Here is a 21549-nt window from a genome sequence, read left to right on the forward strand (position 1 = left end):
CTGAGAGCACAGGCTCAGTGGTTGTGGCGCTTGGGCTTTGTTGCCCCACAACATGTGGGATCTTCCCGGACCAGGGATCAGACCCATGCCTGCTGCATTGGCAGGCGGGTTCCTTACCACTGAGCCACCAGGGAAGCCCCGGAGTTTTAAAAAATAAATCTTTCGTTCTCATCTGCTTGGTTGAGACATTGTAGGGAGGGGAGATGGGATCGGGGAGGAGAAGACGAGGCATCGCCTCTGGAAAGAGGGGCTGACCCTGAACTCAAGGAAGTGTTTGGGGCGAAGCGAAGCCATATTAACGAAAAGAATAACCGCACCTGTAGCCAGCTTGCCTCTTCTTCCCCAGGCAAGCTGGGTGAACTCTCTAAAGGAAGCTAAAACTCCTGAACCCTTCCCCACCACACGCTGACCTCTCTGAAGACTCCGGTTGTTCTGTGTGGAGAGACAAGCAAATGCCTCTCCTCCAGGCTGAGGGAACCCAAGCTCTGGGCATTTAGCAAATCCGTACAAGACAGGACAGAGTCCAGGCCAACCGTGCAGGCCTTCTCAGAGCCCAGGTAAGTCCTTTCTCTTTTTCATGCCAGTAGAAACAGGCTCCAAACTGTCCTTTGTATTGGAAGAGACACAGGTCTCAATTCAGGTGGTGTGGAGGCCCCCCTCCATCTTTGTGCAGAGTGGGGCTTTGGACAGAGGCGCTCATGCTGGTGTTGAAAACAGTTTGCACAAGGTGAGAGCTGTGATTTAGGTTTTATTTGGGGCAAAATGAGGACTGCAGCCCAGGAGACGTGTCTCAGATAGCTCTGAGAAACTGGTCTGAGGAGGCGAGGGAAGAGCTAGGATATATAGGAATTTTGCAACCAAGTGCAGGTTGTCTGAACATCAGAAGAGCACCGTTAATTAAAGAGACCAGATAATGTCAAGTTAAGGAATTTAGCGCTTTTTCTATGTATGGGAAGATGTAGTCTGGATTCACTGAAATCATTTCTTCCATATGCATCTCGGCTATTTGGGACCAATATCCCATGTTTTCACATCCTGCCTGGGGACAAGCAAGATAAATAAAAAAAGGGTTACATGGCATCTATACAAACACTAGAGGAAAGAAAGACAGCAGCAGAATCCATTCAGGTAGAGAAGTTAAAGAAGAGCCCACAGTGTCCTTAATTATTTTCTATTGAAGTGAAATAATCTCAGTAAAACAAGACCTTAAAGATGAGAAGAAGAAACAACAAGACTTAAGTCAAAAGGGAGACTGCAAAGTTAAGAGACCAAATTGAGTATCAGGATGACAATTTCTGAACTAAGAAATTAGAAAAGCAATAGAATGATGATTGCAGTTGAGGGTTGACTCACAGACATTGAGGAAAGACCTGCCATGATCTCAGAGAATATAAAAGGGAAAAGGAGAGATTATAGCGAATAGACAAGTTAAAATGTATTTAGAGGACGGACCCTGAAGACATTTGTGGGCTTCCCAGGTGGGGCTAGTGGTAAAGAACCTGCCTGCCAATGCAGGAGACGTAAGACACGTGGGGTTGATCCCCGGGTGGGGAAGATCCCCTGGAGGAGGGCATGGCAACCCACTTCAGTATTCTTGCCTGGAGAATCCCAGGAACAGGGGAGCCTGGTGGGCTACTGTCCATGGGGTCGCAAAGAATCAGACACGACTCAGGGGACTTGGCACAGCACAAGGACATTTGGTGACTGAGAAATAGAGAATTCAACAAACAGAATGTATAATGTCTTTAGTGATGAGTGAATCTTCCTTAAGTGAAGGAAGAACTGAACCCACGGCTTAGAAGCCACTGTCTGAAAACTCCCAAGCTGACTGACAGATGCAAAGGTATAATCGTGTGTGTGTGTGTGTGTAGTTTTAAGTTTGAAACAATTCCAGGCATACAAGAACACTTCAGAATGAAAAAGAACTCTTGTTTTAAATATTTTATCACATTTCCTTGATCACATGCTTCTCTATCCATCCATCAGTTCACCTTATTTTCTGATATACTTCCTAGTAAGTTACAGATGTCAGTACACTTTACCCAATGCAATTCAGAATGCTTATTCATTAGAGAGTTCAATCTTTGTGTACATTGCTTTGAAGTAAAATTAACATGCAATGAAATGCTCAGATCTTTAGATCCTATTTGTTGAGTCTGGACAAACGCATAAACCTTTAGCAAGATACAGAGTTACAGGGTATTTCCACCCCCTAGAATGTTCCCTCCGGAGAAGGCAATGGCAGGCCACTCTAGTATTCTTGCCTAGAAAATCGCATGGACGGAGGAGCCTGGTAGGCTGCAGTCCATGGGGTAGCTATGAGTCAGACATGACCAAGTGACTTCACTTTCACTTTTCACTTTCACACATTGGAGAAGGAAATGGCAACCCACTCCAGTGTTCTTGCCTGGAGAATCCCAGGGACGGGGGAGCCTGGTGGGCTTCCGTCTATGGGGTCACACAGAGTCGGACACGACTGAAGTGACTTAGCAGTAGCAGCAGAATGTTCCCTCCAGTCTTTATCGGTCTCTGTCCACCCAAACTGAACTGGCAGGAGGCGGGGCTCCATGTTCCCTGAGCACAGAGGATGCTCACAGCTAGACCGGGGTGCAGCCAGGCCTCTCTGGACTCAGGGCCCCTGGGGAGGACTCAGGCCTCGGCCAGTTGCTGTAGCACCGAGAGGGACCCATACAGGGCAGACAGGGGCTTCTTGGCCTCCAGGTCCCAAGTCCCCTTGGGGTTGTCGGGTGCCACCCTCAAGCCACACTCCTGCAGCAGGCCAAAGGTGACAGCCAACCCCTCTTCCTGCAGCGAGGCGAGGAGCTTGGGATCCAGGGTGAAGGGAATGTTCCAGGGGTACCGGAAGTTGGGCTCCAGGATGCTCTTCACCTGGAGGAAACAGGGTCAGCTGTTGCAGACCAGCCTTTGAGGCTGGAAATCAAGACCTTCTATCCTGAGAGCCTGGGCCTTCCAGCGTCACGGGAGAAGGAGAGCGATGGAGTCAAGGGGCCCATAACTGTCATCCGATTCTGACCTGTGGTCAGGGTGAGCTTGGATACGTTTCTGAAAATTGTTGAGCTTTGGTTCCTCAGCTGCCAAATGGTGATACTGACATTGACCTTGCTAAATTGTGTTATCTGCAATTACATGTGTATATGTGTATCTGTGCAGTGTGTGCATGTATGTGCATACATCTGTACACATATGTACTTACATATACATATATGTGGAGGAAGACAATTTGCAAATGGTAACCGTATGAGAAAAGCATGAGCACCCAAACGTGTGTTCCTGTGAGGCCCTTTTAGAACTGTGGGCACCCTCTGCTGGGGTTGCCATGGAGATGGAGACCCTCCTGAGGTAGACCCCACTCCTGGGCTTGCTCCCCAGAGGGAGAGGCAGCCAGGGAGTCCCCAGCGGCCACAGGGGCTCGTCTCCAGTGCCAGCAGGACGTTACATCACCTCTCTCTCCTCAGGATCATTCTTATCCCCCCAGTTCCCTCGCCCTCGTCCCAGGACGCGGGCCCCTAGAGGTTGATTTCTCACCAGCTCCCGCTGCTGGGGCAGGATCCTCTTCTCCATGGACCAGGCCAGCAGCTCATGTTGGATGTCACTCAGCACTGGGGACAAGGGAACATTTGGGGAGAGAGAGTGGTGAGGAGTCAGTGTTTTTCCCCCCACTGTGAACTAGGGAACCCCAAGAGAGGGGAACCTTGAGGCAGAGGAATAAAACCCACTAGGTGTGAAGGTCAGGTTCCCTCCTTCTGCTCTTGGGATGGTCTCCAGGATGCTCCGTAACACAGTCCAGACTGGAGCCTGGAATCATCCACACCCAGTGATAGGTTGGATGGACTTGGGCCGGTCTTGCTAGGTCCTGGGCTGGTTCTATATCCTACGGTGAATTGATCTCACTGAGCCCTCCTGACCTTGCAGAGACGTATGATGTAAGATGAAGGTCATGGTATTAGAAAGATTTTAGAGAGGTGTGTGCATGCGTGCTCAGTTGCTTCAGTCGTATCCAACTCTTTGTGACCCTATGGACTGTAGCCCTCCAGGTTCCTCTGTCCAGGAGATTCTTCAGACAAGAATCCTGGAGTGGGTTGCCATGTCTTCCTCCAGGGGATCTTCCCACCCAGGGATCTAACCTACGTCTCTTATGTCTCCTGCATTGGCAGGCAGACTCTTTACCACTAACACCACCTGGGAAGCTCCCAGAAAAGTGGCAGGTGGCATCTAACCCCTTCCTTTCGAGTCTAGAGGCCACATTTGTGAGGTTCCCAAGTTTCTCTCAAGTCACTCTTACCCAGTAAGGCTTCAAGGAGGTAAATGATATAGGGTCTTGACTCAAGCCACGTATTTCTTAGGTCTTCCTGCATCTCACTTAGGGAGCTGCCCATATGATCCCAAAGGTTCCCATCCAGCTAGAGGAGACTCGTATTAGCAGTAAGACAACAACAACAATAATAGTAATAGCAATAGATATCGTGGTACAATTCTGCCAGTATCTTTTGAGTTTACAAGTGATTAACTCCAGTAGAAGGGGGGGGCTCTTCACCTTCCCCAGGAGAGTCCAAGCAGCTGCAGCATGTGGGCTGCAAGCCCTGGATCTGGTCACTGTGCTGGGCCAGTGTCTGGGGTCCCCTCCTCAGCCCTCCTTCCCCGGGCATCTCAGCTGTCAGCCTCCTAAACCTGCCCCTTCACAACTCTGATTGGCCTTAGGGAGAGTGGGACCGCCTTCTCACCACGTCTGTGAGGTCCTGCAGAGCCCCTTGGTCCTTGAGCTTGGCCAGGATGGTATGGAAAAGAGTATCTCGAATGTCCCTGGGGAGCTTGGCCACTGCCTCCATTTCCATGGAAACCTCATTTTGTAGGGACTTGAAATCTGTCCTCAGCATCAACATCAACCAGAAAGTGGGGGACAATTCTTTGATTAGAAGGTTTGTGGTGTGATAAGCCGTGCACCTCCATCCCATTTATCTGCCAACCAAGAGCATTTCTGTGGACGGCATGTTTGAACTCTGAGGATGGAGCTATTGTAATAGGCTAGAAAGGTGGGCAGTTCTAGTGCTGAGAAGGGGCCGGCGGGTAGGGGGTGGCAGGTAGAAGGCTGGGAGGCGAGAAGGAGATCTGGAAAGAGGTCACAGGAAGTGGAAGAAAATGACCAAGTGCTCAGTTCTGGGTCATGTCTGGAACAACGTGGATTCTCGTGATGGGCTCTAGAGATGAGAATCCTAGGTGCTCTGGGCCCAGTTTCCACATGTGTTGAGTGGGATGTTATGTGGGTTACATGAGTTTACTAAGTAAAATGCTTGGGGGCGTAGCACCTGGCACGCATAGATTATCCATCTCATCGTGCAACTGCCTGCATCATCTGTGACCACAGAACAATCAAGGCATGGTGTTGGGGGTTCTCTGCTTCTCCTAGGAGACTTCAGGTGGTCTCCAGATGGTCTGCTAAAGGGAGTAGTCCAGTGAGGCAGGGATTTCTGTTTGGTCCATGGCCGTGTCCCCACTGCTCAGAATAATGCCTGTTGCTGGAATAGTTTTCAGCAAGGGTTTGTTTCGTACGGGCACGCGTCCTTGAGTGAGTGAATGAATGAGGCGCTGTACAAAGCATCAACTGGGAAGTAGAGCTCAGTTTTGTAAGTTGCGTGCACATCACCTTTTGGGTACTTAGCTTTGCAGTTTTTCACCCAGGAAGCCCCAGGTTTCTTCATAAATACTGACCTCGGCAAATGGGTTCCTGTATTCTTCCTGGAAAGAGTCACAAGGGATCATCTCCCTTTCTCATCCCCCAGGTTTACTCTTGAGACGTTTCAGAGGGTCCTGCCCTCCTAACACCTCCTCCCTTTTGTTTAACCTCTTCCTCTCCCCATTCCAGCCCGTCCCTCCACCTCCTTGGCCTTCCCAGACCCTTCCCATTCCACAGAAACTAGGGCCAGGCCCCAGGGCAGTGGGTGGCAAAGGCAGGGGCCATCTGCTCTGCTTTCCGGATGTGTATGTGCCATTAGGACCCCAATCCCAGCAAACACACACTCACCAATTGGGAGGATGGGATGTCTTATGGTGCCTAGAAGGGAAATTAAATTCCCCATCCAAGAGTTAGCCTGTGAGGACACTCGGTTTCTCCGAACTTCTGCCCCCTACTTCCCTGAACCCCCTGCTTTCTGTCCACCCCTACCCCTTGCCCAGGGCACCAGAGCCAGCGCCATGGGTAAGGACAGCAAAGGCAAGCACGTGGGACTTGGGTTGTGACGGGAGGGATCGGAGCCCACTTTCCTGGCTGTAAGATCACCCACTCACCCATCACTGATTTTATCTGCCATTTCCCTGGAAAGATAAGCAAAAGGGCTCATTCGCCAAAAGAGTTAACCTCCCCTCCCCCAAGACACACACACAAACACACACCCCCATTACCCCATTCGAAGGAGAAAAGTGGCTTTCTCTGTGGCCGCAAAGGTCTATGGCTTGTGAAGGACAGAAAGGATAGCAGGCTATGGAGGCAGGAGGTAGCTTCCCTCTGGGTCTGCCTTGCAGACGAACACCTGGCCTAAACACCTTGCACCACTCTTATTAGCATCCAGAGAGGGTCAGGGCTCAGCAGGGCCCGGGGGCTTGGCAGAGAACCTGCCCTGCTGAGGAACTCACCTTCTGAAAAGGCTTTCCGCTTGTCATCATCTGAGATGGAGAGAATTTCTGGATGGGAAGAAGGCAGGTCAGGAGAGCCCAGGCTATTCACGGTGGAGGGTCCGATCCCACTTTCCCGGCTCTAAAGTGACTCGCTTACCTAGTGCCATTCGCAGCTCCTTCAGTTTCTCTGGAAGAAGAAGCAGACGTGCTCACTCAGGTGCTTTTCCTCCCCTCCTGTCCCCTCTGTCTCCTCCTCCCAGCCTCTCCGACTCCTCCCTGTCCCCCACTTCTTTCTCCTGTCTCAGCTGACACAATGCCTGGAGACAGGGAACCTGGGCAAGTACTGTCCGCACCCCGCCCACGTTCCCCCCCACCCTGCCCCCAGGACTCTACTTCAGGATTCAGAGGAGAAAGGTGGCTGTCTGTGGGGCCAAGGGGCCTGTGTCTGGGTCAAGGGCAGGGGAAGAAACTAGGAGGTGGTAGAGGACCTGGCTGGAGGAATCTTCCCTGTAGGACTGAACGCCTTGCAGGGCTGCTGCAGCATCCAGCCCAAGGTCTAGGCAGAGACCCCTCCCAACTCAGGAACTCACCTTCTGGGAAGGTTTTCTGCTTGTCATCATCTGAGATGAGAAGAATGGCTGCAAGGGGAAGAAGCCAGGTCAGGAGAGCCCAGGTTATTGCTGCTGGATCCTTTCACACGCCTGCACCCATAGCCCTCTCCCTTCACCCTCCGGCCTGAATGGTGCAGATGGGCCCCGCATGCCCTGTCGAGGTCGGGCACGACTGGCAGGCAGGGCTGTGACGCTCTTTCTCCTGAATCCCGCTGTCTTCGGTTCCCACCGGCTAACACTTAGAAAACATATTTTTGAAAATGAGACTTCTCATCCCCTTCTAAATAAACAACACTTGTCATTCCCCACGCTCTTTAATAACACTGCCATCTCCTGATGCCCTCTGCACAGTCTCTGGTCTCTCTCTAAATTAGCCGTGAATCCCATCTTTATCTCAACTCTCAGTAGGACTGGCCCCCTTTCTAGAAGCTGAGGTCCTCTGACCCCATGAGCCTGGAGAGCTCAGTTCTTTTCTACTGTTATCGACAGGCGGCAACTGATGAAAGCACCTGGCCTTGATGAGCGGTTACAGCGAGGGTGCTATCGGTGTGTGTGCATGCGTGCGTGTGTGTGTGTGTGTGTGTGTGTGTGTACAGTGTAGGGCATCCTCTCCCCTTGGACCTCAGCTGGGTCAGGATGGCCTGTGTGTGTGTGTGTGTTGAGGGCACCTTCTCCCCTTGGACCTCAGCTGTGTCAGGATGGCCTCTAGCTGGGTCTCGGCATTTGGGAGGGGAGAGGGGGACGTCAAGGATGCTGAGTTGTGTTCCCAGTGCTCACCATTCCTCCTGGGTGTGTGGTTGCTGTTTGAACACTGGTTCACAGATGTTGAGTCAGAACCCAAAGCAAGGGTTGTGTGTATTGGGGGCTGTGCATTTTGAGGCTAGTGAGGGAAAGACATATTAATAGATAAATTCTTGTGTTCTGTTGTTGGGGCTTCCCTGGTTGCTTAGATGGTACAGAATCTGCCTGCAATGCGGGAGACCCGGGTTCGATCCCTGTGTTGGGAAGATCCGCTGGAGGAGGAAATGGCCTTACATCTGCAGTTCTGTCTTATGAGCTTTACCTGGGCTTACGGTAAAGTGGGGGGCTCTGCGGCTCCCCCAGGTGAGCTGCCGAGAGCAGCAGGGCCTTGAATGCATAGAAACAGTTGGGATCAGGGCTGCTCTTTGCCTGGTGCTAAGGACACCCTGCGTTGGGCCCCACTTGTGTCTGTCTCTGCGTGGGACACTGCCTCTGGGTCTCCGTGTGGTCATGGTTCGGTCTTGTGGGCTTGGGGGTAACTGTGAGAGGTTGAGAAATTGTGCTCCTCCCCTCCCCCAGCAGGGAGGGAAGCCAGGGTGGCCTCTGGGTGGCCTCCCACTGCCCCCCACCCCTCTCAGGCCCTGCTCACCTCTGCCATTCTCCTGGAACACCAGCTGCTTCCTCTTATAGGCCATCACGGTGCCCTGGGGCAGAGTCACCATCCTCTCTCTCACTTTGAGACCTGATCCCTCTGCTGTGCTCTGGGGAGAGAAGCCAGGCAATTCATTCATGTGTGCATGAGCTTCTAGAAGCTCACAAGCCGAGGACTCAGCAGCCTCCTGCCCTCCTGCTCCCCATCCTGGTCCTGATTTCCAGTTACCCATTTTTTTTTTTAATCTTCTTTGGTCCAGTATTTACCTTCATGTCTCTCAATGAAGACATGTGGACCAGTCAAGCTAACACATAAAACTAACCGTTACATGGAGTTATTCCTGTATTCTAGGAGACCCGAATGATGATTAACATATATTCTCATATGACCTGGATGAGTGGGATGGTGGGGGGCTGGGAGGGAGGCTCACGAGGGAGGGGATATATGTGTACATATGGCCAACCCAGTTCATTGTACAGCACAAACTAACACAACATTGTAAATTACATGCCAGTAAAAAAATGTATCATCATAAGCTCTTTGTTCAGTTCAGTTCAGTTCAGTCGCTCAGTCGTGTCCGACTCTTTGCGACCCCATAAATCACAGCACGCCTGGCCTCCCTGTCCGTCACCAATTCCTGGAGTTCACTCAAACTCATGTCCATCGAGTCGTAGATGCTATTATTTTAATTGTTTTGGATCAGGGAGCATACACAACGTCCTCAGGCAGCCTCATGAGTCACTGGCTCTCCAGAATCAGCTCTGTTCTTTGATCCCCCAGGATGCCTCTTACCCTCAAGTTCCCAAGAGAGAGTCCAGTGTAGACCAATGCCATGGGGAGCTCTGATGTATTGAAACACAGGTGGTACCAGGGAAAACTGATGCGGCCGTGAGAAGCAAGCTGTTTTAACAACATCTCAGCCCAGGAGCTGATATTTAGAACCTTGCTGGATGCTGTGAGCAGTCGTCCTATGTGAAAGGATACTGGGTTTTCTCCTGTTCTCGCAAAGTCCAGTTGTCCAGCTCAAGCAGATGGAAACCCAAAGCTGAACATCAAAATGTCCTTCAGGCTGAAGTCGTGTTGGGATCTGGCCTCCCCCAGGACAAGTTAACCGATTTGGGGATAGTTAGTTCATATTTCAGGCTATTTTTTCCCCCCCGTTTTAATTCCTAAATCTCTTAAATGAGGACAACTTACACAAAGTATGTTGCGTAGAAAACATGTGATAACACACACACAATTTCGTTATCTCTGCGAATCCTAGCCAATATTGCATACATATTTGATACATTAATTTGTCTAAATCAATTTAAAAGATTATAATTGGCCATTGTGAGTGAGTTGTGTACATCATATGTGCTTGAATGTATTTAAATCTGAATCTATAACTTCCTGCTTCAGGTATCACAGTATTTAGTGTGTTTTCGCTGCCAGAGTTTTGTTTTGTGTTAATGATTCCTTGGGCTTCTCAGGTGACTCAGTGATAAAGAACCCACCTGCAATGCAAGAAACACAGATTCGATCCCTGACTGGGTTGGGAAGATCCCCTGGAGAAGGAAATGGTGACCCACTCCAGTACTCTTGCCTGAGACATCTTATGGACAGAGGAGCCTGGCGGGCTATAGTCCATGGGTCTCAGAGCTGGACATGAGTTAGCGACTAAACAACAATTCCTTGTTTCCTCCAGCAAACCACACAAGAATATAATACAGCGACTACACTTTAGTAATTTCAAGGATCTATCATTTACTCAAAGCAAAATATAATCTCAAATAATTAAATTCATTGCCCATTTTATCACTATGGAATAATCCCATGTACTGAAATACTAAAGGGAGGATGTTAGATGGACTCTCAGGTCAGGGGTCAGGCTTCCTCAGCATATGAGAAGTGGGAAGTAATGACTCCACTCACCCCACCCCCTGAACCCAGGTCCTAAGTAATGACCCCACTCACCCCACCCCCTGAAAACAGGTTCTAAGAGGGTCCAGAGTCCCTGGAAAGGGACGCTGGGCTGGCTGTGCTCTTGGGGCCCTACCCCACTTCAGGACAACACAATACCTTGGCATAAAAGCTCCAAGGGATAGAGAATTTGCCCGTGGCATTCATACTGCTGCTGTCCTGCAAGATGATTCTGTCGGTCAGTTTCACAGCCTCTGTCACCACATACAGGCTGTCCCCTCTGGTCCGGCACTCCTTCAGAAATGACGGCTCTTGATCCAACACTTTCCTGGGGGGCATAAAGGAGGAGGAGGGTCAGAGTGCGAAAGAGTTGGCTTCTTGGGTTACTCCTCTCCTTAGGACCTGAAGGGTGCAGAGCCTGTGTGGAGCCCTAAACGGTGGGAAGGTACTGGCTTATAGACTAAGAAGGATGTCTCTGGTATGCATGATGGAGAGGCCCCCTTCTGTTATGGAGGAATGGGTGTGAGAGTATGCAAGCCATTCTCTTAAGGCTTTTCCAAAATTATGTTAGTTCTTTTCAGTTCAGTTCAGTCGCTCAGTCATGTCCGACTCTCTGCGACCTCATGAATCACAGCATGTCAGGCCTCCCTGTCCATCACCAAGAGGGCACTTTATAGATCTCCGGCTCTAGGGCCTCTGACCAGAAGAAGTAGAGAAGTCTAGACGGTGGAAAACAGTCCTTAGAAGATCCTGCTGTCAAACCTGGGGACCTCCACACCCATCCTTGTCCAGAGACATAGTCATGGTGGGATGTGGAGCGTACAGATAAAGTATGATGACGCTGGGAGGATTTTGGTGGGTATAGGTGGGTGCTGATGGATTGAACATCCTTGGTAGGTGGGTAGGACTGGCTTGAAGACATAAGTTTGGCTGGGAAATGTGAGTGGTGTGAAGTCCTGAAGACAAATTTCATCTCCATTTCATTTCTGAAACTCATCTCTGCTTCCACTCAAGGCCCCTGCTGGGGTTGGTGCCCTGGATAACAGTCATGTGAAAGCCTGAGAAACTCTTAGATTGCTTTTCAGTGGAGGGGGTCACTGAGGATCCAGGGCTGAGCTTTCCCATTGCCCTTGGAGTGAAATTCAAGCCACTTATTTTTCAGTTGCTAAGTCATGTCTGACTCTTTGAGATCCTATGGTCTGCAGCGTGCCAGGCTCTTCTGTCCTCCCCTGTCTCCCAGAGTTTGCTCAAATTCTTGTCCATTGAGTTGGTGATGCTCTCTAACCATCTCATCCTCTGCTGCCCCTTTCTCCTTTTGCCTTCAATCTTTCCCAGCATCAGGGTCTTTTCCAATGAACTGGCTTTTCACATCAGGTGGTCAAAGTATGGGAGCTTCAGCAAGAGTCCTTCTGATGAATATTCACAGTTGATTTCCTTTAGGATTGACTGGATTGATCTCCCTGTAGTTGAAGAGACTCACAGGAGTCTTCTCTAGCACGACAATTTGAAAGCATCAATTCTTCAGCACTCAGCCTTCTTTATGGTCCAACTCTTACATCCATATGTGACTACTGGAAAAACCTTAGCTTTGACTAGATGAATCTTTTTCGGCAAAGTGATGTCTCTGCATTTTAATATACTGTCTAGGTTTGTCATAGCTTTCCTTCTAAGAAGCAGTCATCTTTTAATTTCATGGCTACAGTCACTGTCCTCAGTGATTTTGGAGCCCAAGAAAATAAACTCTGTCACTGTTTCCACTTTTCCCTCTTCTTTTTACCATAAAGAGATAGGCTCGGATGCCATGATCTTAGTTGTTTTTTTTTTTTTTTAATGTTGAGTTTCAAGTCAGCTTTTTCACTCTGCTCTCAAGCTGCTTATCTGGTGTCTACCCCACTGACTATAGCCCTCCAGGCTCCTCTGTCCATGGGATTCTCCAGGCAGGAATGCTGAAGTGGGTTGCCATTTCCTTCTCCAGGGGATCTTCCTGAGCCAGGGATTGAACTCACATCTCCTGCTTGGCAGGAGATTCTTTACCACTGAGCAGAATTCCCTTTCAGTTCAGTTCAGTTCAGTCGCTCAGTCGTGTCCGACTCTCCGCGACCCCATGAATCACAGCACGCCAGCTTTCCTTTACAACGTGTTAAAAAAGTCCTGGGCCCTGTCAATGGTAGATATCCAGTGTATCTGACACTAAAACGTGGATAAATTTCCAATACTCCACTCCATTCTTCTATACAACAAAACTGATTTAAGTAACAATCATGCACTAATAATGGCCAAAAAAATAAAGACTGAACATTTTTATTGCAAAGTCACATAATCAAGGCAGTCAAAACTGGAAGTTAAAAAGTAGCATAAACATTACAGAAACAAAAAGGAAAACAATCTCTCTATAGTTTTTGTATCTACCTAAGTGTGTGGATCACAATAAACTGTGGAACATTCTGAAAGAGATGGGAATACCACACCACCTGACCTGCCTCTTGAGAAACCTGTATGCAGGTCAGGAAGCAACAGTTAGAACTGGACATGGAACAACAGACAGGTTCCAAATAGGAAAAGGAGTATGTCAAGGTTGTATATTGTCACCCTGCTTATTTAACTTCTATGCAGAGTACATCACGAGGAACGCTGGGCTGGAAGAAGCACAAGCTGGAATCAAGATTTCCGGGAGAAATATCAATAACCTCAGATATGCAGATGACACCACCCTTATGGCAGAAAGGGAAGAGGAACTCAAAAGCCTCTTGATGAAAGTGAAAGAGGAGAGTGAAAAGGTTGGCTTGAAGCTCAACATTCAGGAAACTAAGATCATGGCATCTGGTCCCATCACTTCATGGGAAATAGATGGGGAAACAGTGGAAACAGTGTCAGACTTTATTTTTTTGGGCTCCAAAATCACTGCGGGTGCTGATTGCAGCCATGAAATTAAAAGACACTTACTCCTTGGAAGGAGAGTTATGACCAACCTAGATAGCATACGAAAAAGCAGAGACATTACTTTGCCAACCAAGGTCCGTCTAGTCAAGGCAATGGTTTTTCCCATGGTCACGTGTGGATGTGAGAGTAGGACTGTGAAGAAGGCTAATTACCGAAGAATTGATGCTTTTGAACTGTGGTGCTGGAGAAGACTCTTGAGAGTCCCTTGGACTGCAAGGAGATCCAACCAGTCCATTCTAAAGGAGATCAGTCCTGGGTGTTCATTGGAAGGACTGATGCTAAAGCTGAAACTCCAATACTTTGGCCACCTCATGTGATGAGTTGACTCACTGGAAAAGAGTCTGATGCTGGGAGGGATTGTGGGTGGGAGGAGACGGGGACGACAGAGAATGAGATGGCTGGATGGCATCACTGACTCTGTGGACATGAGTTTGAGTGAACTCCGGGAGTTGGTGATGGACAGGAGGCCTGGCGTGCTGTGATTCATGGGGTCGCAAAGAGTCGGACACGACTGAGCGACTGAACTGAACTGAAGAGTTTAATTCTGATCTTTTGTTAAGAGATCAACATGAGATTTCATGTAAATAATTGTCTAGCAATTAATACGGAGAAGGCAATGGCAAGCCACTCCAGGACTCTTGCCTAGAAAATCCCATGGACGGAGGAGCCTGGTGGGCTGCAGTCCATGGGGTCGCTACAAGTCAGACATGACTGAGCGACTTCACTTTCACTTTCGCACATTGGAGCAGGAAATGGCAACCCACTCCAGTGTTCTTGCCTGGAGAATCCCAGGGACGGGGGAGCCTGGTGGGCTTCCGTCTATGGGGTCACACAGAGTCGGACACGACTGAAGCGACTAAGCAGCAGCAGCAGCAGTGGCAGCAAGGGCTGTGTTATCTGATATCTACTTACTTCCTGAGCCTCATTTTCTGTCACCTTCGTCTTGCTTGGATAAGCTGCAGCCTCCCCCCTCCAACATCTTGACAATACCCGCCTCTGCCCTGCCTCATTGCCTTTAACCCCTCCTCTGGATCCCTTTCACCCACTCTTGCTTGCTTCTTTTATTCTTTAGGTCTGAACTCAACTCAGCCCCTCAGAGACATAAACAGACTACCCTCCCTCCAGCCACTCTCTGTTACTTCTTCCCGTCTTACCTTCAGAGACCCCATCACAAGCTGTGATTACCTTTGTAGCTGAAACACGCTACAGCCTCCACATCCCCTTTATTAAAAATCTAACTGCCTTTTTATATTTAAAGCTTTGATCTCAGACTTACTTATCATACTTGAAACTAGCTGATACAATTTATCCTAGAAATTTTCTGTTTATTCATCAAGGAGAAAAATGGTTTTTATTTTCTTAGCTCCAGAAACCCATATATTTTCCTGCAAGACAGTTTTTAAGGGCTGGCAAGACACAAGGAAGACAGAAATCGGGCAATGCCCTGTCAAAGTAACTTCTGTTGAGTTTCTAGTTGCTTCCTTAACATGGGCTTCCACCTTTGTTGCCTTCATAAAATTCTATTTAAACTGGCATCTCAGTTTTTAAAAGGCATAAAGACTTAAGTTCTTTGTTAAGTTCTTAGAGATTCATTGGATATCCATCTTTGCCTATATGCATGGAGGTAAATTAAATCATGGACACTTGCAGAGTTTATTTAAGCAGTCTCAGAGTCTTTGTCTCATTTAAATTAATATTTTATGAATTTATTTTTTATCGATTATTTCCTCACTCCCTGCCCTTTGCCTATCTACACTAAGTAAAAGTGACTTTAGGGCAGAGATATTTATGTCTTGTTATTATTCAATGCCAGCACATAATAGCATAGTAATGGGCAACTACTGTATTAATAAGTATGTGTGAGATAGTCACTGTTAGTTGCAAGAATGAATGAACGCATGAATATCTAAGAAGGGCAGCTTGATATGGGATGTCATTTCCTTCATTCTGAACCTCAGCAACAAGCTCTGCTAGATGCCTCCTTGCCATGAGGAGAGCCCTTGGGGCTCCCTGACCCGTTTGTCCTCTCCCCTGGCCTCACCTCTTCTGGAGGTCTTCCCAGTCGCATGGTGAGATGGTAACAGACTGAACCTCCAGGGAGCACTCATAGGACTGGGCAGCCTTCCCCTCCACATTCACTTCTAGCCCAGCAGTCACATCCACCTTAACCTTCTCATTCAAGACCAGTTTGTCTCTGAAGACGAATGTTCCTGTCACTACAGGCTCTGGGGATAGAAAAAAATGACCTTAGGTTTAGCCAAGAATTCACTCTGGAACAGCTGGTGTGGGAAATAGAAGAACTGAGTCCTCTTTTTACCCTAACCCTCTTTAAAAAAAAAAAATATATATATATATATATATATAATGTGAATTTTGATTTACTTAGCCACTCCCCATGGGATCTTACTTCCCCCATCAGGGATTGAACTCAATTTCTCTGCAGTGGAAGCACAGAATCGTAACCACTGGACTGCCAGGGAAGTCCCTACCCCATCCCTCTTACTCATGTAAATCTCAGTGGAGAAGCCAGCTGATCAGTTAAAGTTTTAAATGTAAATTACTGCTGAGGACAAGCAATACATCTCCCCAGGTGTTGGACAGCAAGGGACATGTCCTGATTCCAAGAAGGGATGATGTCACTTGCACGCAGATCCAGGAGAGCCCGAGCATCATCTCTCCAGGCACTGCATCAGCCCCATGGGGCAGTGCACCCAGCGGAAAATGTTTGGGGTTTAGAGCCAGGCAGACCTGATTTGGATTCCAGTTCTACCAGTTCCCAGGTGTGTAACTGAACAAGGTATTTTGTAAGTTTCAATTTGAAAGTGAAAGTGAAGTTGCTCAGTTGTGTCTGACTCTTTGAGACCCCATGGACTGTAGCCTACCCAGCTCCTCCATCTGTGGGATTTTCCATGGCAAGAGTACTGGAGTGGGTTGCCATTTTCTTCTCCAGGGGATCTTCCCCACCCAGGGACTGAACCCAGGTCTCCCGCATTGCAGGCAGACTCGCTTTTACCGCCTGAGCTACCAGGGAAGTAAGTTTCAATTTATTCTTATGCAAATGGAGCTGTTAATCCCAACTTCAGAGGCTGCTGTAAGGATTCAGTGTGCTAAAAACGTGCCTGGGTCCAAATAATTAGTTAGATTCTCAAAGAAGCGTGGCTCCTTGCCCTGTGCCTTGAGGCAAGGCTGGTTTGGTATCTACCTGTGCAGGTGTCTTAGGGGTTTCTTGGGTGCTCGACTGTGAGCACCCTTGTGTTTTACTCCTTACCTCCCTCCCCCCTGGTTGACACTACCTGGGACTGAAGGGCTTGGCTCCAGGATGTCCATGAGGGTGTGGTCAACGGGAACATCAGGTTGTTCCCAGAACTGAGAGAGGGTCCTTCTCTTCTTCCGCAGTAACTTCAGCTGACAGAATTTGTGGGCACTCAGCAAGTTTTGGATGGGCCTGAAGTCTTTGCCGCCAAGCTCTTTGACCACATTCTTGCTAGTACACTCAAACAGGGAGGGCATGATGCTAGGAGCGTAGAGGGGAGTACAAAGTTCATTTGGGAGAAAGGAGGCAACCTCTGATAGATCCTTGATGTTTTTCCCCAAAGGAACGGGCATGATAGGAGGTGAATTTAGGTCTTTAAACCAGACACAGAAGGGCAACTACTACAAAATCGTATTTGTATGCGAATTTTAAATAGCTAAACTCATGGAAGAAGCAGAGAGTATGATGGTGTCCAGGCATTTGGGGGGGAAATGGAGTGATATTGGTCAAAGTGTTCAAAGTTTCAGTTACACTGGATGAAAAAAAATGGAGATCTAATGTACAGAATGGTGACTGTATAGTTCACACTATTGTATACTTGAAATATGCGGAGGACGTGTCTTAAGTGTTCTCCTCACAAAAGAGGGTATGTGAAGTGCTGAAAGTAGAAAGTGAAGTTGCTCAGTCGTGTCCGGCTCTTCGCGACCCCATGGCTTGCAACCTGCCAGGCTTCTCCGTCCATGGGATTCTCCAGGCAAGAGTACTGGAGTGGGGTGCCATGCCCTTCTCCAGGGGATCTTCCCAATCCAGGCATCGAACCTGGGTCTCCTGCATTGCAGGCAGATTCTTTACTGTCTGAGCCACCAAGGAAGCCCATGTGAGGTGGTGGATATGTTTACACTGTATATATGTGTGTGTATATATATATATGACCATTTTACACTGTATATATATATATATATATATATCAAAATATCAAGTTATAAACCTTAAATATATAGAATTTTTGTCATTTATACCTCAATAAAGCTGAAAAAAGGATTAAACCGATTTATGAAAAAGCACAAAAAGGAAGTAAATCCCAGGCAATAATGTAGATTGGAGCTCAGAGTCAAGAACTGCCCTGGAGATCCAAGTGTTTGAATTATCTGTGTGTAAGTGGTAACCGAAACCAGTTACCACTTCCTGGTGTAGTACTTACTTACCACTTATTACCAGTGTAGTAAGGATGTGTGTGTGAGTGCTCAGTTGTGTCTGACTCTTTGTGACGTCATGGACTGTAGCCCGCCAGGGTCCATGGGATTCTCCAGGCAAGAATACTGGGGTGGGTTGCATGCCCTCCTCCAGGGGATCTTCCTGACCCAGAGGCAGAACCCAAGTCTCCTGCATTGCCAGGCAGATTCTTAACTGCTCAGCCACTAGGTAAGCCCAGTAATGATGAAGACATGAATAAATAGTTAATAGTTGGGTAGGCAAAAATGTGAAGTGCATTTTTCAGACCACATCAAATGAGAGCAATTCATTGCTCTCTCTTGGGGAAATAGGAACAAGATTTTCCAGTTATATAGAATTCACTTTTTGAACACTCATTGAGTGTTGAATAAAGACAGAATTTTCAACAATTCAAATAAAATCCCTGATGTGACTTTCAGTTTTGTCTAGTGTGGGCCCTGGAAGTGCTCAATGGACAACAGAGAAACTCAAGAACAAAAAAGAGTTCTCTCAGCCTGGGCCTAGATAAAGATGTATCAAAGATACATTCCTCAGCCTTACATGCTTGCAGATTGTTATTAGGAGTTCTCCTTTACTAATGAGAACTTTAGAGGAAGCAGTACCTTCTCTGGGGGTCACATTGTGCTGTACTGAGTCACTCAGTCGTGTCCGACTCCGTGACCCCATGGACTGTAACCTGCCAGGCTCCTCTGTCCATGGGATTCTCCAGGCAAGAATACTGGAGGGGGGTTGCCATATCCTCCCCCAGGGGGTCTTCCTGACCCAGAGATCGAACCCAGGTCTCCTGCATTGCAGGCGGATTCCTTACCGTCTGAAAAACCCAAACAAATGCACCTCTGTTCATTTCAGAAATCTACCCTGAACATTTCTGTCTCTGGCCAGAGTGTACTATCTTCTCTTCTTGTTCATCCCCCTGAGTCTACAGTTGGAACTTACCAGACTGTGTATTGTTTTGCCTTGTAGAAAAGATTCTAGTTGAGTAGGGTCCCTTCAGACCTCCTGATGTCAAGCAGAGTTTGACAAACTTCAGAGAGTAGATACATGTGACTCTACTCACTGTTTTCTGTCCACCAGGAAGTCTCTGACTCAATTTCCAATGCAAAATCCTAGAAAAACAAGCATACGATGGGCCCTCTTCTCTTCCCGGAGACCAGGGCCAGAGCTGAATTCTGGATCATGGAATCTTACCTTCTTAAGTCCTTCTCAGTCAAATGTCTGTGAAGTAGAATCAGGCAGTGCTTGGTTCTATATTTATTAGACTGTCTTGGAGCAGATTGGACAGAGATATTGGGAAGCAATGCTCTTTCCCTGGCACAAAGAGAACTGGCTCAACAGGTCTTTGATTTATGTCTTTATTAGTCATTGTGACTGTGATAACACACCTGGCTCACATTTTATCTTAAGTGTGCTGTATGTAAACTGCAATCCTGGATCATCAAGGAAGGGCCAAGAGTAAGCAATGCTGATTTACGTAAGATTTCAGAGGGGCGAGGTGGGGTAGAGGCATTGCACAACACAGGTTAGTTTCTTGAGAATTTTCCATTAGTCATCTTTTCAGGGGTTTTCGCGCAGATCTTCCCTCTCAGCCCCTCCTTCCTCCCCCTGCCTGTGCCTCTGTCTCTCCCGTTCCTGCTTCTCCTCACCTGGTCAAGGTCTTGCATGTTTCTGCCGTTTCGCTTCTTGGTCTCTGCTCTCTCGCACATCCTCACTTCCCTTTCTTTTCCAGGGCAGCCTGAGCTTCTCAAAGCCCTCCCTCACTGAGCTACTCAGTCAGCAAACAGCTTCCACATGCCAGCTACCATTTCTAGTCTCCGGGTCTACATTTTCTTACATACTGTCTGGACTCCATTGTTGGGGGTAGAGAGGTTAGTAAGACACGGTGCCTGACTCCAAACACTTACCTTTACTGTTGGGGAGACAGACAATACCCATTTTAAGACTGGCAAAGTAAAGAAGATGGAGAATAAGCGTGTCCTCACAAGTGCACAGAAAGCACGTCTGTGGACAAGTGCGTTTGCAGTTTATGCTGAGTTTTCAGGCCGGCTCCCCTCTGTTTGCTGGGTTCATGGTTCCTCCATCTCGCCTTCTTGGCTCATCATCTACTTTTCCTTAACGTCCTGTTGCCAGGATTGCCCAAACAATCCATCTTGGAATTACCTTTCTGATGTATACGTCACACTTTCCCGATTCTTTCTGAGCACCACATTTAAGAAGCCAGGGTGGGCACTTAATCAACCCTTCTTTTTGTCGCTGTTGGTTCTGCCTTCACAGTAGGCCTGGATCTGAAACAGGAGGGAAGAGGGCAGGGCACAACCTTTAAAAGAATGACATACCCACAGGCCATGACATGAACCGGTTAGAGCCAACTAGGTCCAAGGAGGTGGAAGAGACTTCCGCTAGCCTCAGTGTGTGCTCCCTGTAGCAGATCAGCAAGCTAAATGATACACCCACAGGGGTCATGACAGTTCCAAGTCCAGCCATAAAAGTCAACCAGTGGGTGGTGGACAATTCCTAGAAATCCCCACCCTTTCCCCCTGCCCTGCAAAAAGTTGGACTACTTCTCCCACTCATTAGCCTACGAAACTACCCACCGACATGAGATGGCCATACTCTGTGATTGGAGTGTGCTCCTCCCTTAATCAATCCTATTCTTACCTGTCATTTGTTTCTCCCTGACTTCTTCATCAAGAGCCTGAGCTTGAGTCCTGAGGCAGGTGTGTGATCTCAGTTAAAAGGCCACAGGTTCAAGCCCCCGTCTGGGATGCACGGGTTCCGATCCGCTCTCTTGTTACCAGTTTCTGTGCCCAACTCTAGCCCGTGACCATCACCTCTCACCTGCATCCATGTAATCCTCTCCCAACCAGACTTCCTCCTTACACAGCAACCACAGGCATCTTCTCAGAAGAGGCAGCGATTTTTTTTTTTTACTCTTGAGCTCAAGCCCTTCCATAGCTGCCAATCCTACTTCAAGTCCAAACCAAATCGTAAGAATGACTAAGCGTAGGCTGTACCAACTTGTCCTCACTCTGATGAATTCTCATACTTGCTCTTCCACTTTCATGCCAAGTATTTCTTCCTTTAGAGTCTTTGCACTTCCTTATTCCTCTGCCTGGACTACCCCCGCCCCCCCCGCCTCCGGCAGTGACTGTACGGTCCACTTCCCATCTTATAACCGTTTAAGTCTTTGTTCAAAAGTCCCTTCTCAGTGAGGCCTTCCTGGTCAAATTGCCAAGACCACCGTTACCTCTCCCGTTACTCATGGATTTTTACCATTCCTAGCCGTTATATTTACTACTGTGGGCAGGAATCCCTTAGAAGAAATGGAGTAGCCATCATGGTCAACAAAAGAGTCCGAAATGCAGTTCTTGGATGCAATCTTAAAAATGACAGAATGATTTCTGTTCGTTTCCAAGGCAAACCATTCAATATTACAGTAATCCAAGTCTATGCCCCAACCAGTAATGCTGAAGAAGCTGAAGTTGAACGGTTCTATGAAGACCTACAAGACCTTTTAGAACTAACACCCAAAAAAGATGTCCTTTTCATCATAGGGGACTGGAATGCAAAAATAGGAAGTCAAGAAACAC

The 21549-nt window shown here is 48.0% G+C and overlaps 1 protein-coding gene across 5 annotated transcripts; it reads right to left on the reverse strand.

Annotated features, from left to right (window-relative positions):
- Positions 1-731: 731 nt before the first annotated feature.
- On the reverse strand, positions 732-20813 carry LOC129560358 (gasdermin-C). Of its 5 annotated transcripts, none has more exons than XM_088844873.1 (16): positions 20618-20806; positions 19864-20244; positions 18899-19068; positions 16770-16990; positions 15518-15701; positions 10696-10864; positions 8632-8743; positions 7221-7268; positions 6788-6817; positions 6649-6696; positions 6041-6070; positions 5728-5754; positions 4743-4882; positions 4304-4421; positions 3547-3620; positions 732-1039 (listed from the first exon to the last, which is right to left on the reverse strand). In XM_088844873.1, the coding sequence occupies exons 4-16, from the start codon at positions 16984-16986 to the stop codon at positions 917-919; spliced, it is 1320 nt and encodes a 439-aa protein (XP_088700999.1). In that variant the 5' UTR covers positions 16987-16990; positions 18899-19068; positions 19864-20244; positions 20618-20806; the 3' UTR covers positions 732-916. The 5 variants fall into 5 exon arrangements, with proteins under 5 accessions (XP_088700999.1, XP_088700996.1, XP_088700995.1 ...); XM_088844870.1 differs by lacking the exon at positions 732-1039 and adding an exon at positions 1069-2889 and having other exon boundaries at positions 20798-20813; XM_088844869.1 differs by lacking the exon at positions 732-1039 and adding an exon at positions 1069-2889 and having other exon boundaries at positions 20618-20804.
- Between the last annotated feature and the right edge of the window lie 736 nt (positions 20814-21549).

This window comes from Moschus berezovskii, chromosome 16, assembly GCF_049115385.1.
Source record: "Moschus berezovskii isolate FMDL1 chromosome 16, NW_MosBer_1.0, whole genome shotgun sequence".
Taxonomy (NCBI): Eukaryota; Metazoa; Chordata; class Mammalia; order Artiodactyla; family Moschidae; genus Moschus; species Moschus berezovskii.